Here is a 14,512-nt window from a genome sequence, read left to right as displayed (position 1 = left end):
ACCATGACTGGACACATCAGGGCTCCAGGATGTTCCTGATCCAAGTCAGGGAGGTGGAGCTTCTGACTTGAACCCCAGGTCCTGACATGTTTCTTAACAGGAATATCAAGGAGGAGCCGGATTTCACAGAGAATGTGGATGGGTGGAAACCAAAGGACTTGAGATTCCTTGGAAATAAGCTGAGGGCCGAGCTGGCTGGGGTGAGCCCACATGGGCAGAATAGAAACCCTGACTCTGAGAAAAATCAAGCAAACATTCAGGAGCAGCTAGTACTTTCCATCTGCAAATATGGACACATATTATAGATGAGAAGCAACTGCCAAAAGGCACTAGCTTTCTTCCCTTCAGTCCATGGGTGGCAGAAATAGGAATGGAGCTAAAGCCACACTCCCCCCACCACTAATTCACGTTACTGCAGCAACTTGCCAGAACAGAACAAGACTGCCGACTCTGAGCTGGGGGCTGAAGGAGCAGGGAGGTAGAGTGGGTGCAGAATGGAAGGAGGAAAAGAAGAAAGTGTTGTCAGATTTAGAAGGAAAAAAATCAATACTTGGGACAGACTTAAAATGTATTCATTGTTAATCCGAAATTAAATTTAACTGGGCATTCTGTATTTTATCTGGCCATCCTACAAATAAGGGGTGAAAGGAGAGGGAGAAACGGAGAGGCAGAGAAGATGGGCTCACACTCTTGGAAGATGGTGGCAGTACCCGCAGTTGGGGCAAGGATGTAATGGGGAGGATGGCTCAGCACTGGGGGGGTAGCATGGAAGACGGTGTGGAGTGTCTCACCCTTGTCTCCTGAGGGAAAGGCCCCTCTGCCCTGCTGCAGCAGGGACAGAGGATGAGGAGTGGAACTTTTGCATCCTTGGGGCTGAGGCTGCCATAAACAGTGTTGTTGGATTATCTGCACTTGTCCAAACTCCTACTGCAGCTCACAGCCCCCATTTTGAGCAGAGAGGGGACTTGCTACATGAGGTGGGAATGGGCGAGGGGATGGGTACCAAGAGCCTAGGCTAGGGCTAAAGCTGAGAACCAAAATGTGCCCTTCGGTATCTGCTGATGCCCAAACAGGCAAACCCTCTCCCCTCCACACACACAGTCAGTGGGAAGCAGCTCTGCGGCTCCTGGCCTCCAGGCCTCCAGTCTCACCCTGGGGCCAGACGCTTTGCTCAAGTTCTGAGCATCCAGGAGGTGATATGAGGAAGGAAAAGGACCCCACCCAATTCCAGCAGTGGTCAGCAAACTCCATAGGGCAGGAAGAACAGGACCTGTAGCCTCCCCACTCTATAAGAAGGGAAGTTAAATCCCAGTTTCCAGAAATCCCAGGAAGAGATGGAGAAGGAAAGGCCCCAGCTGCCCTTGGGAGGCACAGATGGTATCGGCAGGCTGTTTTCGTTAAGAGAGGGGTCACATTTGGCAGTTGAGGCTGAAAGTCTGGGCCACTTACCCTGCAGACCCCAGGCCAGGGAAACCTTCTGTGCTGGTGCTAATTAGGCACCAGATCCACTTTCTTCCCCAGGAACCCAGCACTGTAGCAGCCTCTGCAGAGACTCCGCTTTCACATCACACCAGTAAGGTCAGGTTTGTCCCCCAACACATGGTATCAACACACACAAGCGACAGAGGAGCAAAAGCAAGACCAGAGTGCTAGAGAAAACTTTATTGTATGTATACAAAAGGTGATTCAGTTGTGTTCTGAAGGGCCCCCTGCTTCCCAGCTCTCCTTGGTGGGGCTCAGAGCTGACTTACTAACCATAAACAAAATAAAAGACAGCCCACAGAATGGGAGAAAATACTTTCAGACAAAGCAACCAACAAAGGATTAAATATACAAACACCAGCAGCTCAATATCCAAAAGACAACCCAATCAAAAATGGGCAGGAGATCCAAACATTTCTCCAAAGAAGACTACTGTGTGGTACCACCTTACACCAGTCAGAATGGCCATCATCAAAAAGTCTATAAACAATAAATGCTGGAGAGGGTGCAGAGAAAAGGCAACTCTCTTATTACACTGTTGGTGGGAATGAAAATTGGTGCAAGCACTGTGGGAAACAGTATGGATGTTGCTCAGAAAAACCAAAAAGAGAACTACCATATGATCCAGAAATCCCACAGCTGGGTATCTATCTGGAGAAAACCATAATTTGAAAAGATACATGCACCCCAGTGTTCATTGCTGCACTATTTATAATAGCCAAGACATGGAAACAACCTAAATGTCCATCAACAGAGAAGTGGATACAGAAGATGTGGTACATATATATACAATGGAATATTACTCAGCCATAGAAAAGAATGAAATAATGCCATTTACAGTAACATAGATGGACCTAGAAATTATCATACTAAGGAAAGTCAGATAGTGAAAGACAAACATCAAATCACTGACATGTGGAATCTAAAAAAAGGATACAAATGAACTTATTTGAAGAACAGAAACAGATTCACAGACTTTGAAAAACTTACAGTTACCAAAGGGGACAGGTAGGGGGTAGGAGGTATGGACTGGGGGTTTGGAACTGGCATATACACACTGAGGTATATGGAATGATTGGCCAGCGGGGACTTGCTGTATAGCACAGAAAACTACCCAATAGTCTGTGATAATCTACGTGGGGAAAGAATCTGAAAGAATTGATGTGTGTATATGTATAACTTAATCACTCCACTAAATGGGGGCTGGGGGCAGTGAGGGGGTCACCTATCATAGTAGGTGAAAATAACTCTAAGAGAAAATAACTGAAGAACACAAATATCTGTTCACACAGTACTGGTTCAGTTACAGTACCTCCCTCCATTCCATGGATCATCATACCATCACAAATATAAAAGAGGTATCAGACCAGCAGAACATCCTGTAGTGTATTATTGAAGCATGTTATAGAGTATACAGAAACTAGACCATTATATTAAAGTACATATATAACAAAGCCACCCAAATATAGCTCACTGAGATGTTGCTTAACAGTGATTTGAGCAAGGGGAGTTCCCGTCATGGTGCAGTGGAAATGAATTTGACTAGGAACCATGAGATTGTGGGTTTAATCCCTGGTCTCGCTCAGTGGGTTAAGGATGCAGTGTTACCGGGAGCTGTGTTGTAGGTCGCAGATAATGGCTTAGATCTGGCATTGCCGTGGCTGTGGTGTAGGCCAGCAGCAACAGCTCCAATTGGACCCCTAGCCTGGGAACCTCCATGTGCCTCGGGTTTGGCCCTAAAAAGACAAACAAAACAAAACAAAAAAAAAACCCCAATAATTTGAGCTGTAGGAAGTTTAGGAAGTATCCGGATTTTCTGATGGTTATATATTTGCTTGTTATACCTGCTTGGTAAAAGGGGGGCTATTAGTGCACTGTCACAGGCGAGCTTTTTCCTCAAAGCACCCATGGGACAGAGCGGCAGTACAGGTCACAGGCCAGCCCATGGGTGACCCCTCCCAAGCCATGATCTCCTCAGGGCCTTCCCCTCCCCCAGCTCAGCATCTTGTCTACCCCCAAGCCCAGAGCCCACACCCACAACAGATTCAGTGATATCCATCTGCCACACAAGCCCAAATCCCCCCAACTTGGTCCTGCTCCCCCTTTAGCATGGTGATATCCTTTCTTTGGGTGAGGATAACCAAAAGTCACAGCAGTTACACACTGAGCTTTCCCGTTTATCAGCTGCCAGCTGCCAATAGTGCAGACAGAAAGATGTGCACAGTCAGGAGAGTAGAGGGGCCACAGCCTGCCCAGGAGAGAGGTCCTTCCCCAGATCCCAATACCAGTGTGGCCATATTAGCTGTGTGATGGTGGACAGTCACTTGGCCTCTCTGAACCTTCCTTTCCCTGGTCTGTCTGTACCAAGAAAAGTCCACCTCCATTTCCAGGATATGGATTTCTCATGATGTGAGTGAAGCATCTGGGTTCAGATCTAGCTGAGGCCTTTCATCTCTCCTAAATACCCAGCTTCCAGAACCTAGGGCCTGCACATTTGGGTGGCTCACATTTCCATTTCAGAAAAGCAAAATGAGGAAGGCGCTTCCCTGCCGTCCCACAGCTTGGAAAAGGGAACACTCACCTGTATGAGATGGTGGTGTAAAAACAGGATTTACAGCCAGGTTCAAAGGGTCTCCTCCAAGCCCAGAAGCTTGTCCAGCAGATGATATATACACAGAAGGATCTCCTCCTGGGCTCCCATGGTCCCCAACACAACTGCCTGTGTTGAACTACCTTATGCCTCGTTTATCCAGCTGGGCACTGCAGGGAGAAGCCAGGCCAGCCTGTGACTGTCACAGCCCCGGCCCATAATAGGGAGAGAAAATTCTCCCAATTTTTCTAATTTCCTCGCAGTAACCCTGGTTTAGAACAAGGGCAGTTTGGAACCCTTGGCTAGTTTCTGCCGTGGGGTGCTGGTTAAGTTACAACTTGACGTGATAGTGGAGTTCTACATAGCCTTGGGTTCTGAGTCCCAGCTCTCAATGCCTATCCCACTGCCATTCTCAGGGGTGAGGGTTGCCAGATAATACGGGCTACTCAGTTAACTTTTTAAAAATTTAGCACATATATATCCCATGTAATATTTGGGACTTATTTAAACTAAAAAATTAATTGTTGGAGTCCCTGTCATGGCTCAGCGGAAAAGAATCTGACTAGTATCCATGAGGATGCAGGTTCTATCCCTGGCCTTGCTTGTGGGTTAGGGAGCCAGCATTGCTGCAAGCTGTGGTGTAGGTCACAGACACAGCTCAGATCCTGTGTTGTTGTGGTTGTGGCATAGGCCAGCGGCTATAGCTGCAATTCGACCCCTAGCCTGGGAACCTCCATATGCTGCGGGTGCGGACCTAAAAAAAAAAAGAAAAAAAGAAAAAAATCATTGTTTATCTGAAATTCATGTTTAACTGGAATGCCTAAATGTTTATTTGCTAGGAGTTCCCATCATAGCTCAGTGGTTAATGAACCCGACTAGGATCCGTGAGGATGCTGGTTTGATCCCTGACCTCACTCAGTGGGTTAAGGATCTGGCATTGCTGTGAGTTGCGGTGTAGGTCGCAGATGCGGCTCGGATCTGGCGTTGCTGTGGCTGTGGAGTAGGCCAGCAGCTACAGCCCCCATTAGATCCCTAGCCTGGGAACCTCCGTATGCTGCAGGTGCAGCCCTAAAAAGACAAAGAAAAAATTTTTATTTGCTAAATCCGGAAGACTTACTGGGGATCCAGCACCTTTTTCCTGGGCTGACCCCCAACTCTGCCCAAAATAGCCCTGGTAGGGGAATCAGGTAACAGGAAGAGAATTCCCTGATCTCCAGCTGCACCTGGGGCATGGCCCTCACCTCATCCTCTTCCATATCACTGTTGAGCATGAAGACCTCCACGCTGAACTGCAACATCTCATTATTCTGCTGGGACCAAGGGCCAGAACTAGGGCCTATGAAGAGGCACCTGGGGGACAGACAAAGGGGCTAGAGGGACCATCACCTCAGAGACTGGCCAAAATAAGTTTCCTGGGAAGCCACAGAGAGGCTCACATTGCAGGACCTTCTTTCTCCTTAAAACCATGTTAAAGGATGTCTACCCCATTACTAGAATCTGGGGACGTATGTGTTTAGCCTGAGCAAAGGGCAGAATTACAAAGTCGGCCGCGAGTGAAGGACTCAGAGGCCCTGCAGCAAGCCTGCTCCTTGGCTGGGAAGAACAGCCCATCCTCTGCCAAGCTACTCAGCCCAGGTAGGCAGCTTCAGACCCTGGCAAGTTCAGACCAAGCACAAAAAAAGTTGGTTACCAATGACCAAGTGCAAAAGACAGATGTCTACAGGTGATTACACCAGCAGCCCAGCTAAGCGAGACTCCAGACTAGAGCTGAGCTCTCTGCCCCTATCTCCTACCCACCTCCCACAGCCCACAGACCCCTGGTTGAAAACAAAGGTGTATATCCTCTGGGAGTGGTTCAGGTACCGGCTCTGGGAGCCCACACACTGGTCCACGTAGAGCTTCATGGCCCGGTTTAGCACTGGCTGGAGGCGAGCTTCTAGGATCAGCCACAAGTCTTCTACATAGGGAGGTAGCAAGGCCACTGAGGGAAGAGAGACCTTCCTGGTATGTAGTCATGGCCACCTTGTAACAAGCATCTACTGCATGCCTGGTAGATCACAGCCATTGTTCCATTCCTTCCTGGATGGTCCTAGAAGTGTTATGCCCATTTTTCAGAGAGGATAACAGAGGCTCAGAGAGGCAGCTGAACTTCAGTCCTTACCCTGCCTTATCTACCAAATGGGTGCTTCCCTGTCCCACCAGGGACAGAAGACCGAGGCCAGGTGCAGGGTGGTACACAAGGCCCACATTCTGCCCTCTGTGGGCAGCCCTCAGGGGTTCACTCCCCATTCCCTTCATACATGAGTCCAGACCAGGACTCACCACACAACACCTGGAGGACTACCTGGCCTGAGGGCTGAGACCTCCTTGGAGGGGTCCAGGCAGGGTCCACGACAGGCCAGCTGCAGCCAAGCTGTCTGTCTGCTGCCCAAGGAGCAGCCTGGGCTGGGGGCCTGCCAAGGAAAAGGTGCCACAGGTGAAGGGGGTCTAGTAGTTCCCCACAGCCAGACTGGAGGGCAGGCCCTGGGCAGTTTCCCCTAGAGGGGCTAGGAGTGGAAGGAACAAAGAGATGCTGCTCAAACAAGCTTAACCAGCACTGAGCATCCTCATAGCTGCCACTAGGGGCTCCTCCATATACCCATGCGAACCACACAACTGCCCCTACTTTACAGACGTGGAAATTGAGGCTGGAAGATCTTACCATCTGCCCATGGTTACTTGCAGCTATCAGCTACAGAACTTAGATTGAAACTCCTAACTAATGGCTCTTCCAGGACTATTTAAAGATTGGGGTTGTTATATGGCAAGATTCAGATGATACCAAAAGGTATTAAACTTAAAGCTGAGTTTACCTTTACCCCGTCCCTACAAGTACCTGCTTTGTGTCGGTATGAGCAGCTGGCCTGTGTATAAACAGACTCATTCCCCACAGTCTCCAGCTAATGGTTTTTACCATTTGGGCTCCTGACCACCTTGCCATGCTGCCTCTAAGGATTATCTTGACCCAGAGGCCTAGGGCAAACCAAGGAATATAAAGGATTTGGAGGAATTTTCTTTAAGAACTTAAGGCAGTTGTCAGTGTTTGTTTTGTTGAGCACCTATTGCATGCCAGGCTCAGTTCTAGAGGCCAGGGGTGGGGTAGGGTGGGGGCCTCTGAGTTTAGCGTGGCTGGGGAACTCAAACCTTACGACTCCGCCCTGGTTTCTAGGAAGTTTCTGCTCAGCCTGGGACAAAGCTGAAAGCTCCCCAGACGCAGGGTGAAGGTCAGGGAAGAGAAAGAGGTGATGCAGGACTCTGGTGTGCTAGGATGTCAGTCGGGGAGGCAGCAAGGGACTTTAGGGGAAGGGGGCATGGTGGGAGGGGCTGAGTGTTGGAGGGCATCAAGAAGGAGTCCCCTTCTCCCAGTATCCCCAGGATGCCAAGTCCAACTCCTTTGGTAGCCCAGGCCAGGTGCGGTGGGATACATTATCCAGTTATCTGGGGGCTCACCAGATGCACAGCTGGCAGAGGGAGGCTCAGTTCAGGGGTGGGGAGGGCAGAAGCAGGGCCTCCACCCACCACACCAGCTCACAAGGGAGACCTGTTGCCCAGACTTTACCGAGAAGCAAAACCAGAACAGACTGCAGAAGCCCCCTGCTGGCAGCCATAATGAGAAGAAGCGTTGCTTACCCACCACAAACCTCCTTAAATTGCCCCAGAGGAGGCTGAGGACGGAACAAGCCTTACCTGGAGCCCACAGATGAGCGTAGGGCACTGCTGAGCTGGGCCAGGCTGAGCTCTTCCACATTCCCCAGCTGTGCCCACCTGCCTGCAATGCCTTCTGATTTTAGAAAGGCTCTGAAACCCGCCTCACTCACATGGGATTTAATAAGGCTTGTAAGAGTTAATGCTGAGGGGAGGCTCACCACACAGTGGACTGAGCAGTCTCATCTGTAAGAGGAGAATGATGGCACCTCCCACACAGGCCATTACGGGAGTTTTGATGCTTAGCACAGTGCCTGGCACATAGTAAGATCCGTGTTCTCTGTGGGTATCATTTGATGACTCTTGTCCAAGGGGAGGGAGGAGCATCAAGATGATTCTGTCTGGGGGAAGAAGTTGGGGAGGATTCACGGAGCAGGTACCATTAGAGGTGGACCTTGAAGGCTGAGGACAGAGGGAAATGGGGATGGGGAGGGTATTCCTGACAGGTGGCATGGCCTGAGCAAAAGGACAGAGGCTGCCTGTGCAGGGCGAGGAGTTAGGGGAGAAAAGAACAGGTGCAGGATACTACACGGTGAAAGGAGACTGTCAAGGCCTGGAGTCTCTGAATGACAGGCTGAGATGTTTGGACTGGATCCTGGGGGCTGTCAGGAGTCATGGGAGGTTATCAGAACAGAGGAGGGACTTGGGAAGATTCAGCCACCGCCAGCAGGATCAGTTCAGAAGCTTGCTCCTTTAGGCACTGGGTCTTGGAAGAGTGCCCAAGATTTTAGTTCATAAAAATAAAACCATAACGATCACTCTCAGAGGCACATCTTTGGATTAGCATCCAATTATTTCCTCTGAATAAATTCTTAGGTTCAGAATCCCTGAACCATGTAATTGGCATACTTTCTCTCTAGGTTAGTCATCTGATGGTACAATTACCAATTATCTGCTCTTGAAGTATGTCTCTTGCCGCAATCATAATAGTGATTAAATAACTCTGTGAACCCCACTCTGGCCAACTGCTTTGCAAGCCATATATTTTTCCTGTAATCCTTATAGCAGCTTTAGAGAGTCATTACAGAAAATTGTACAGTGAGGAAACCAAGGCTCAGAGAGGTTAGGTAATTTGTCCAGGGTCACACAGCCTATGAGTCAGCTCTGCCTCTGCCTCTGTAAACAGCCATGTAAACTGGAAGGCAGTAGGCAAGGAAGCACTGGACTTGGGGTGACAGGGGAGGTTGGAGTGACTCAACCACAATGTGGTTGTAAAGGGTTAAAAGGTAAATGAGCCACATCAGAGGAAGCACTTAGCATAGAACCTGGTACACTAGGAGCAGTTCAGTTAAGATGCTCTCAATAACCCTGGAGGTGATTTGAACCAGCCAAGGCGGGTGCATTGGGAGGTGCTGCCTCCTTGTGGTGGTGCTGAGCATTGTGTGAAGCTGGCTGCTTGGGGATCCAACCCCCCATATGCTCCAGGGCAAAGGCCACCAGGCCTGGTGTGTGAAGTCACTTCCCCCTACCTAGTGCCAGCAGGGGTGTGCCTCATCCTCTCAGACCCCAGGAAAGCAGTATGCTTTTACCCCAGCGTCTGACACCTCCAGTCTCATGGACCTCTCTGCACCTGTTTCCCCACCCATCAAATGAGAGCATCGAGTTAACCCAGTCACTAAGAACTGTCCCTCGTCACCTGCCCAAGAAAAAGGCAGGCTTGAGAGCTTCCTACCTCTACAGGGCTAGAGTGTTTAGGGGAGGCATTCCAGCTTCATGATGCCCATACCCCTGCCCCAGAGCAGAGTTGCAGATAAAATACAGGATGCTCAGTTAAATGTGAATTTCAGATAAGCAATGAAGAAATTTTCAGTGTACATATTTTCCATGAAATTAGGGACATTACTTATACTAAAGTACTCTTTGTCCTTTAAATCAAGTAAATTTAATTGTGCATCATGTTATCTGATATAATCAGCAACCCTACCCTGGAGGGTTCAGTGTAGAAGCAAGACTAGGCTGCCAGGGAGGGGCAACTACCCATTCTGTGCTGGGTGCTTTGGACCTCTCACTTCAGCCCTCACAAGCCAATGTGGGAATCTCCGTCATTACCCCTACTTCACCAAGATGCTCAAAGCCACACAGCTGATGTGCACAGGGACCAGGGGAGTTGGGGCTGGAGCCTACAGGATAATAGGCTCAGGCCATTAGCACAATGATGGAGGGAGCCCAGAGGAGGTCAGAGGCAACCTTGTAGGGGTGAACTAAGGGAGAAGCAGGCTGGAGTCAGGCTCAGGTTTTATCTGCCCAACAGGCTCCCCTCCCAGTGGTGTGAGTATTTGGGGAGACTTGCAGAAAGAGGGCAGTGCCTCCCCAAAGGAGGCTGGCAGCACCAAGGCAGAATCCCAGGCATCTGCAGACAGCCCAGTGCTGGCCAGTGTGAGTGATGTGTGGCCAGAGACATCAGCCTCCACTCTGAGGGCCCCCAGCCCTGCTCCCCATCACCACACTTGCTCATCCCCAGTAGAAAAGGAGAAAACTCAGCTTCTTGAGGATTTATTGCCAGCCAAGCCCTGACAGCCCCTGCACCAGGAGGGGCAGACAGCGAATCACTTCTCAGGGTCCCCGCTTCTGCACTCCTGTGTTTCTGTCAGCCGCACTGCCATGCACTGGCCCAGCTGAGCCATTGGGAGGCCTGGGTCCCAGCTTGGGTGATCTTGGCCATATTCCTTGCCTTGTCTGCACCTCAGTTTCCCTACCCTCCATGGGAGGATGTTACTTTCCTGTCAAAAGATAGGGCTGGGGCCACCCGGCATCCATTATGGCTCAGTATCACAGATTCCATGGAAGCAGATGGGGTTCAGGTCCTGTCTATGAGTCGTTGCAGCTTCTGCTCTGAGGTCATTATCTCTCAGTTTCCGTTCAACTTAAACCTACTCAGGTGTCAGGGCCTCGGACCCTAGGCAACTAGGTGTCCACTTCCCCTGGCAGGAAGAAGGAGGTGGAACAGGGAATAGGCAAACCCACAGGCCAGGTACCAGGGTGGAGTCAGGAGGAGCTGGGCTTCTCCACTGAGGGGTAGAGCTTGCGGAGGCTGGAGTCCAGGAGGAAGTCCACTGACCTGTGGGGCAATGGAGAGTCCTGAGTAGGTGACCAAGGGATGCTAACTGGGGAATGGAGGCGGGAGGTCAGGGCTGAGGAAGGGACTCCTGGACTCAGGACACAAGTGCCATCCAGGTGGCAGCCATCACCCTCCTCTTTGTTCAACTGGGAAAACAGACAGAGAGTAAAAGACTCACAAGAACCTCAGGGTCAGCTAGGTTCCCATGGGAAAAGATGCCTCCTCCCACTCTCTGTTGGTTTGGCTGGATTGGCCCCATCTCTAGTTCTAAGAGCAGGCACATGATCCAAGCCTGGCCAATCAGAAAAGGGAAACTGGCTCAGGAGTGGGCACCCAGTCCCAGCGAGGCCAATGACAACCTTCTTCGGGATTTTTGCTGTCACTATTAAGAAGCTGCCCATGGGGGAGTTCCCATTATGGCGCAGTGGAAATGAATCCGACTAGGAACCATGAGGTTGCAGGTTCTATCCCTGGCCTGGCTCAGTGGGTTAAGTATCTGGTGTTGCTGTTGCTGTGGCTGTGGCTGTGGCTACAGACCAGCAGCTGTAGCTCCAATTCAACCCCTAGCCTGGGAACTTCCATATGCCACAAGTGTGGCCCTAAAAAGCAAAAAAAAAAACCCAAAAAAACAAAAAACAAAAAACAGCTTCCCGTGGGGGTTGCTAAGCTGGTGGGAGGGAAGCTGGAAGCTACTGGGAGCCATCTCTGCTCCCACAGAGGGAAAGTGACTGAAGCCAACACAGAGTAGGGTAGGAAGAAGGGCAGCAGAGAGATCCAGACCCCTAATAACATCAGTTGGGTATTTGGATCCAGCCATATCTGAAAGAAATACAACTTTGAATTTTTAGTTTCATGAGACAATCAATCCTATTTTATTTAACCCAGTTTCAGTTGGGCTTCTGTCACCAAAACTTCAAACCCATCCCCTCCAGGACTCAACTGTTTCTGGCTACCTATGGTTGTTTTCTAACACTGGATTTTCTTTCTGGGAATTTACTTGTCCTCAGTCCCATACTCTCAAGGCACCTCCCACCTTACTGCCCAAGTGCCTGCCAGATCATAAGAAGGACATAGATTGTCCTTTCTACCTCAGGAGCCCCAAGTGCTGGCCCTGCCTCTGCTGTTTTTATTCTGTGAAAAGTGGGTACACCCCACACTTCTCAAAGATTATCTCACCTGTAGAGTTTTCTGAAGCAGGGAGGGGCACCCACCTGTCGATGGGGTGGATGATGATGGGGATGGCCAGTAGCCCCAGTGCAGTAGTGGTCCACTTGCGGACAGCCAGAGGCCAGCGGGTGGCAGTGCCCAGGATGTAGAGAGAGGCAGCACACACACGGTTGATAGTGAAGCCTGGGATAGCCACAGAGGCCAGAGCCTGCCACACAAAGGTGTCTACCACGGCCACGGTCACCCTGGTGCTGCGGCCTGCCTCAGGGCTTGGCACCTGGTAGGTACAAGAGACACATAACCCAGCAGAGGCAGAAGCAGGAAACTCTGTAGACAGGAGCATGGGAGGGACCAGGGAGAGGGAAGTGAAGGTGGGTGGGGACAGAGCCGCACTAGTGTTGGGTTCTGGGCTGAAGGTTGACTCATGCACAAACAGGACTTCAGTATAGATCATGTCACCTGCACGGGTGGGGGTGGGGTGCCTATCCTGCAAGCAGGACTGTGGTGTGGAATGCACCAGGCCAGGCTGTGGGGACTCGACTGTGCCACAAGGGACTTAACCATATGCAAGGCTGTAGACTGACCACAAGGGGAGTGGACTGGGGTGGGGGTTGAGGGGCAGGTTAACACTTACTTCTCTTGCCTTCTTGCCTTTGTCAATGGCATCAGCCAGCACATAGGAGCTGGACACACCATAGCTCAGCCACACAACAGCTGTTGGCACCAAGGAGCGGAAGGCCTCCCCTACCTCATTGGCATAGCCTGGTGGTGGAGGAATATTTAATTCCTGAGCGGTTGGGTTGTTCCACAAGAGGGCACTAGAGGGAGATGGTTCTTATCTCAGCCTGCTAAGCAGTAGCTGGATGACCTTAGACAAAGTGACTTTACTCCTGTGAGTGTTTCCCCACCTGTAAAATGACACCCATGATGCTCACCTGGACTCTTTCCTTATGGGAGAGCTGAGTACTGTCTCCATTCTCACAGCCTACTTGCCTTAATAGCCTGGGTTCTAGAAGCATGTGAGCTGGCTGGGGGGACAGGCAGTGAGAGAGACTAAAGGCAGCCCCTCTGACGGGGAACTCGCTAAGTGCCAGGCCTTTCTGTACCTTATCTCATTGTACCCTCACAACTACCACCCAATGAGAGAGACCTTGTGCTCATCCCTTTTTGCTGAGGAAGAAACAAGCTTAGTCAGAGCGACTGATCCAAGATGAGAGTTCAAGTGCCCTGACTACAGCCAGTGTCCAGTCATTCCACAGGGGGCAGCCCACTCATCCCCATCCACCTACTTGGGCTGCAGCTTCCACCTGGGAGACAGACCAGCAGAGACCGTGAGGGCCGGGCTGGACAGGCCAAGCTGTGTGATCTTGAGCCAGTCCAGAACCCTCTCTGAGCCCAGTCTCTGCCCCGGCTGAATGAGAACTACAGCCCTCCCACGTTCGCCATGTCCCTGACCGGCGTCTGGGAACCCCTGCTTCCCAGCCACGTGGTGTGGGGGTCGCCGTGCCCCTTGCCCCGTGCTCACCCAAGTACCGCACCCACGTGTCCCGGAAAAGGTCGCGCTCGGCCCCCCGCGGGGGCGGCTCAGACATGACGCTTCCGCCTCGGCTTCCACTAGCGCTCCTGTCTGCGGCTGCGGGACCGGCTTAAGGTCCCAGACTGAAGGACAGGTCGTGCGGTCCCCACCAGCAGGGAGCGTCTGCAAATTCCCTCGCGCACTGGCGCCCCCCTCCCAAGCTTGGGTTTTACAGATTAATTTTCATCACGTTTTCTCTGGGGTTGAACGGTTGCGCGATCCTCTCTCAGCACTGACTGTAGTGTTGGAGCCAAAGAGACGCAGGTTCAAATACCGGATGCTACGCTTCATAGCTGTGTGACCTCGAGCAAGAGTCTGTACTTCTCTGCACGTCACTTTATTTGTTAGATAGGAAACAGGATGGGTTTACTCCTGGGGCAGTTTCGAGGATGAATTACACTCATCATTTATCGAGTTTAGTGCCAGCCAGACTGTTGGCTAAAGACTCCAGATGGCTTACTTCTTTAAACCCTCCCCTCAGCCAGGCATAAACCCCACCCTCCTTTTACAGATGAGGAATAGAGATAGAAATAATTGGTCACTTTCCCGGGTCCTACGACTGCTGAGTAGTGAAGCCGACATTTGATTCCAGGCTGTGAGGCTCTAGTTCCCATGCTCTTAAGGTAAGCTCAGTAAATGAGACTGAGGGAGTGTATGTTGAGAACCCGAGTGAAACTCTGAATCCTTTGGGGTATCAGCAAACAAAGACACAGCTTTTAAAGACAGGCAGTCCTGGGTTCAAATTCCAGTTGTGCCGCCTATTAACTGTCAGCCACGTCTGTAAAAAAATGAGTAGCTAATACATACTGAGCGTACACTAAGCGCTCTGGCTGTAGTTTCCTTGAGTCTTTGCAATAACCCAAAACAGTAAGCACAGGGCTGATGCAGTGTATCC

At 50.7% G+C, this 14,512-nt stretch overlaps 1 protein-coding gene across 2 annotated transcripts; it reads right to left on the bottom strand.

Annotated features, from left to right (window-relative positions):
- Nucleotides 1–10,293: 10,293 nt before the first annotated feature.
- MTFP1 (mitochondrial fission process 1) lies at nucleotides 10,294–13,702 on the bottom strand. 2 transcript variants are annotated; one of them, XM_084993708.1, is made up of 4 exons: nucleotides 13,567–13,702; nucleotides 12,676–12,803; nucleotides 12,051–12,318; nucleotides 10,294–10,874 (listed from the first exon to the last, which is right to left on the bottom strand). In XM_084993708.1, the coding sequence occupies exons 1-4, from the start codon at nucleotides 13,631–13,633 to the stop codon at nucleotides 10,687–10,689; spliced, it is 651 nt and encodes a 216-aa protein (XP_084849834.1). In that variant the 5' UTR covers nucleotides 13,634–13,702; the 3' UTR covers nucleotides 10,294–10,686. The 2 variants fall into 2 exon arrangements, with proteins under 2 accessions (XP_084849834.1, XP_001929297.5); XM_001929262.8 differs by having other exon boundaries at nucleotides 12,086–12,318.
- Between the last annotated feature and the right edge of the window lie 810 nt (nucleotides 13,703–14,512).

Source organism: Sus scrofa, chromosome 14 (assembly GCF_054392235.1).
Source record: "Sus scrofa isolate SSC_HxYL_T2T_F1_AM1 chromosome 14, Sscrofa_HxYL_maternal_Yorkshire_Landrace_v2.0, whole genome shotgun sequence".
NCBI classification, from domain to species: Eukaryota; Metazoa; Chordata; class Mammalia; order Artiodactyla; family Suidae; genus Sus; species Sus scrofa.
The sequence above is the reverse complement of the archived record's forward strand: the minus strand, read 5'-3'. Positions and strand labels throughout refer to the sequence as shown.

Excerpts from the sequence above, each read along its gene's own strand:
- MTFP1 (XM_084993708.1), bottom strand. The coding sequence starts at position 13,633 with ATGTCTGAGCCGCCCCCGCGGGGGGCCGAGCGCGACCTTTTCCGGGAC. Across the intron at positions 12,804-13,566 it reads CACGTGGGTGCGGTACTTGG|GCTATGCCAATGAGGTAGGG; the intron begins GTGAGCACGGGG and ends CTCCACCACCAG. Across the intron at positions 12,319-12,675 it reads AAGGCAAGAAGGCAAGAGAA|GTGCCAAGCCCTGAGGCAGG; the intron begins GTAAGTGTTAAC and ends TGTACCTACCAG.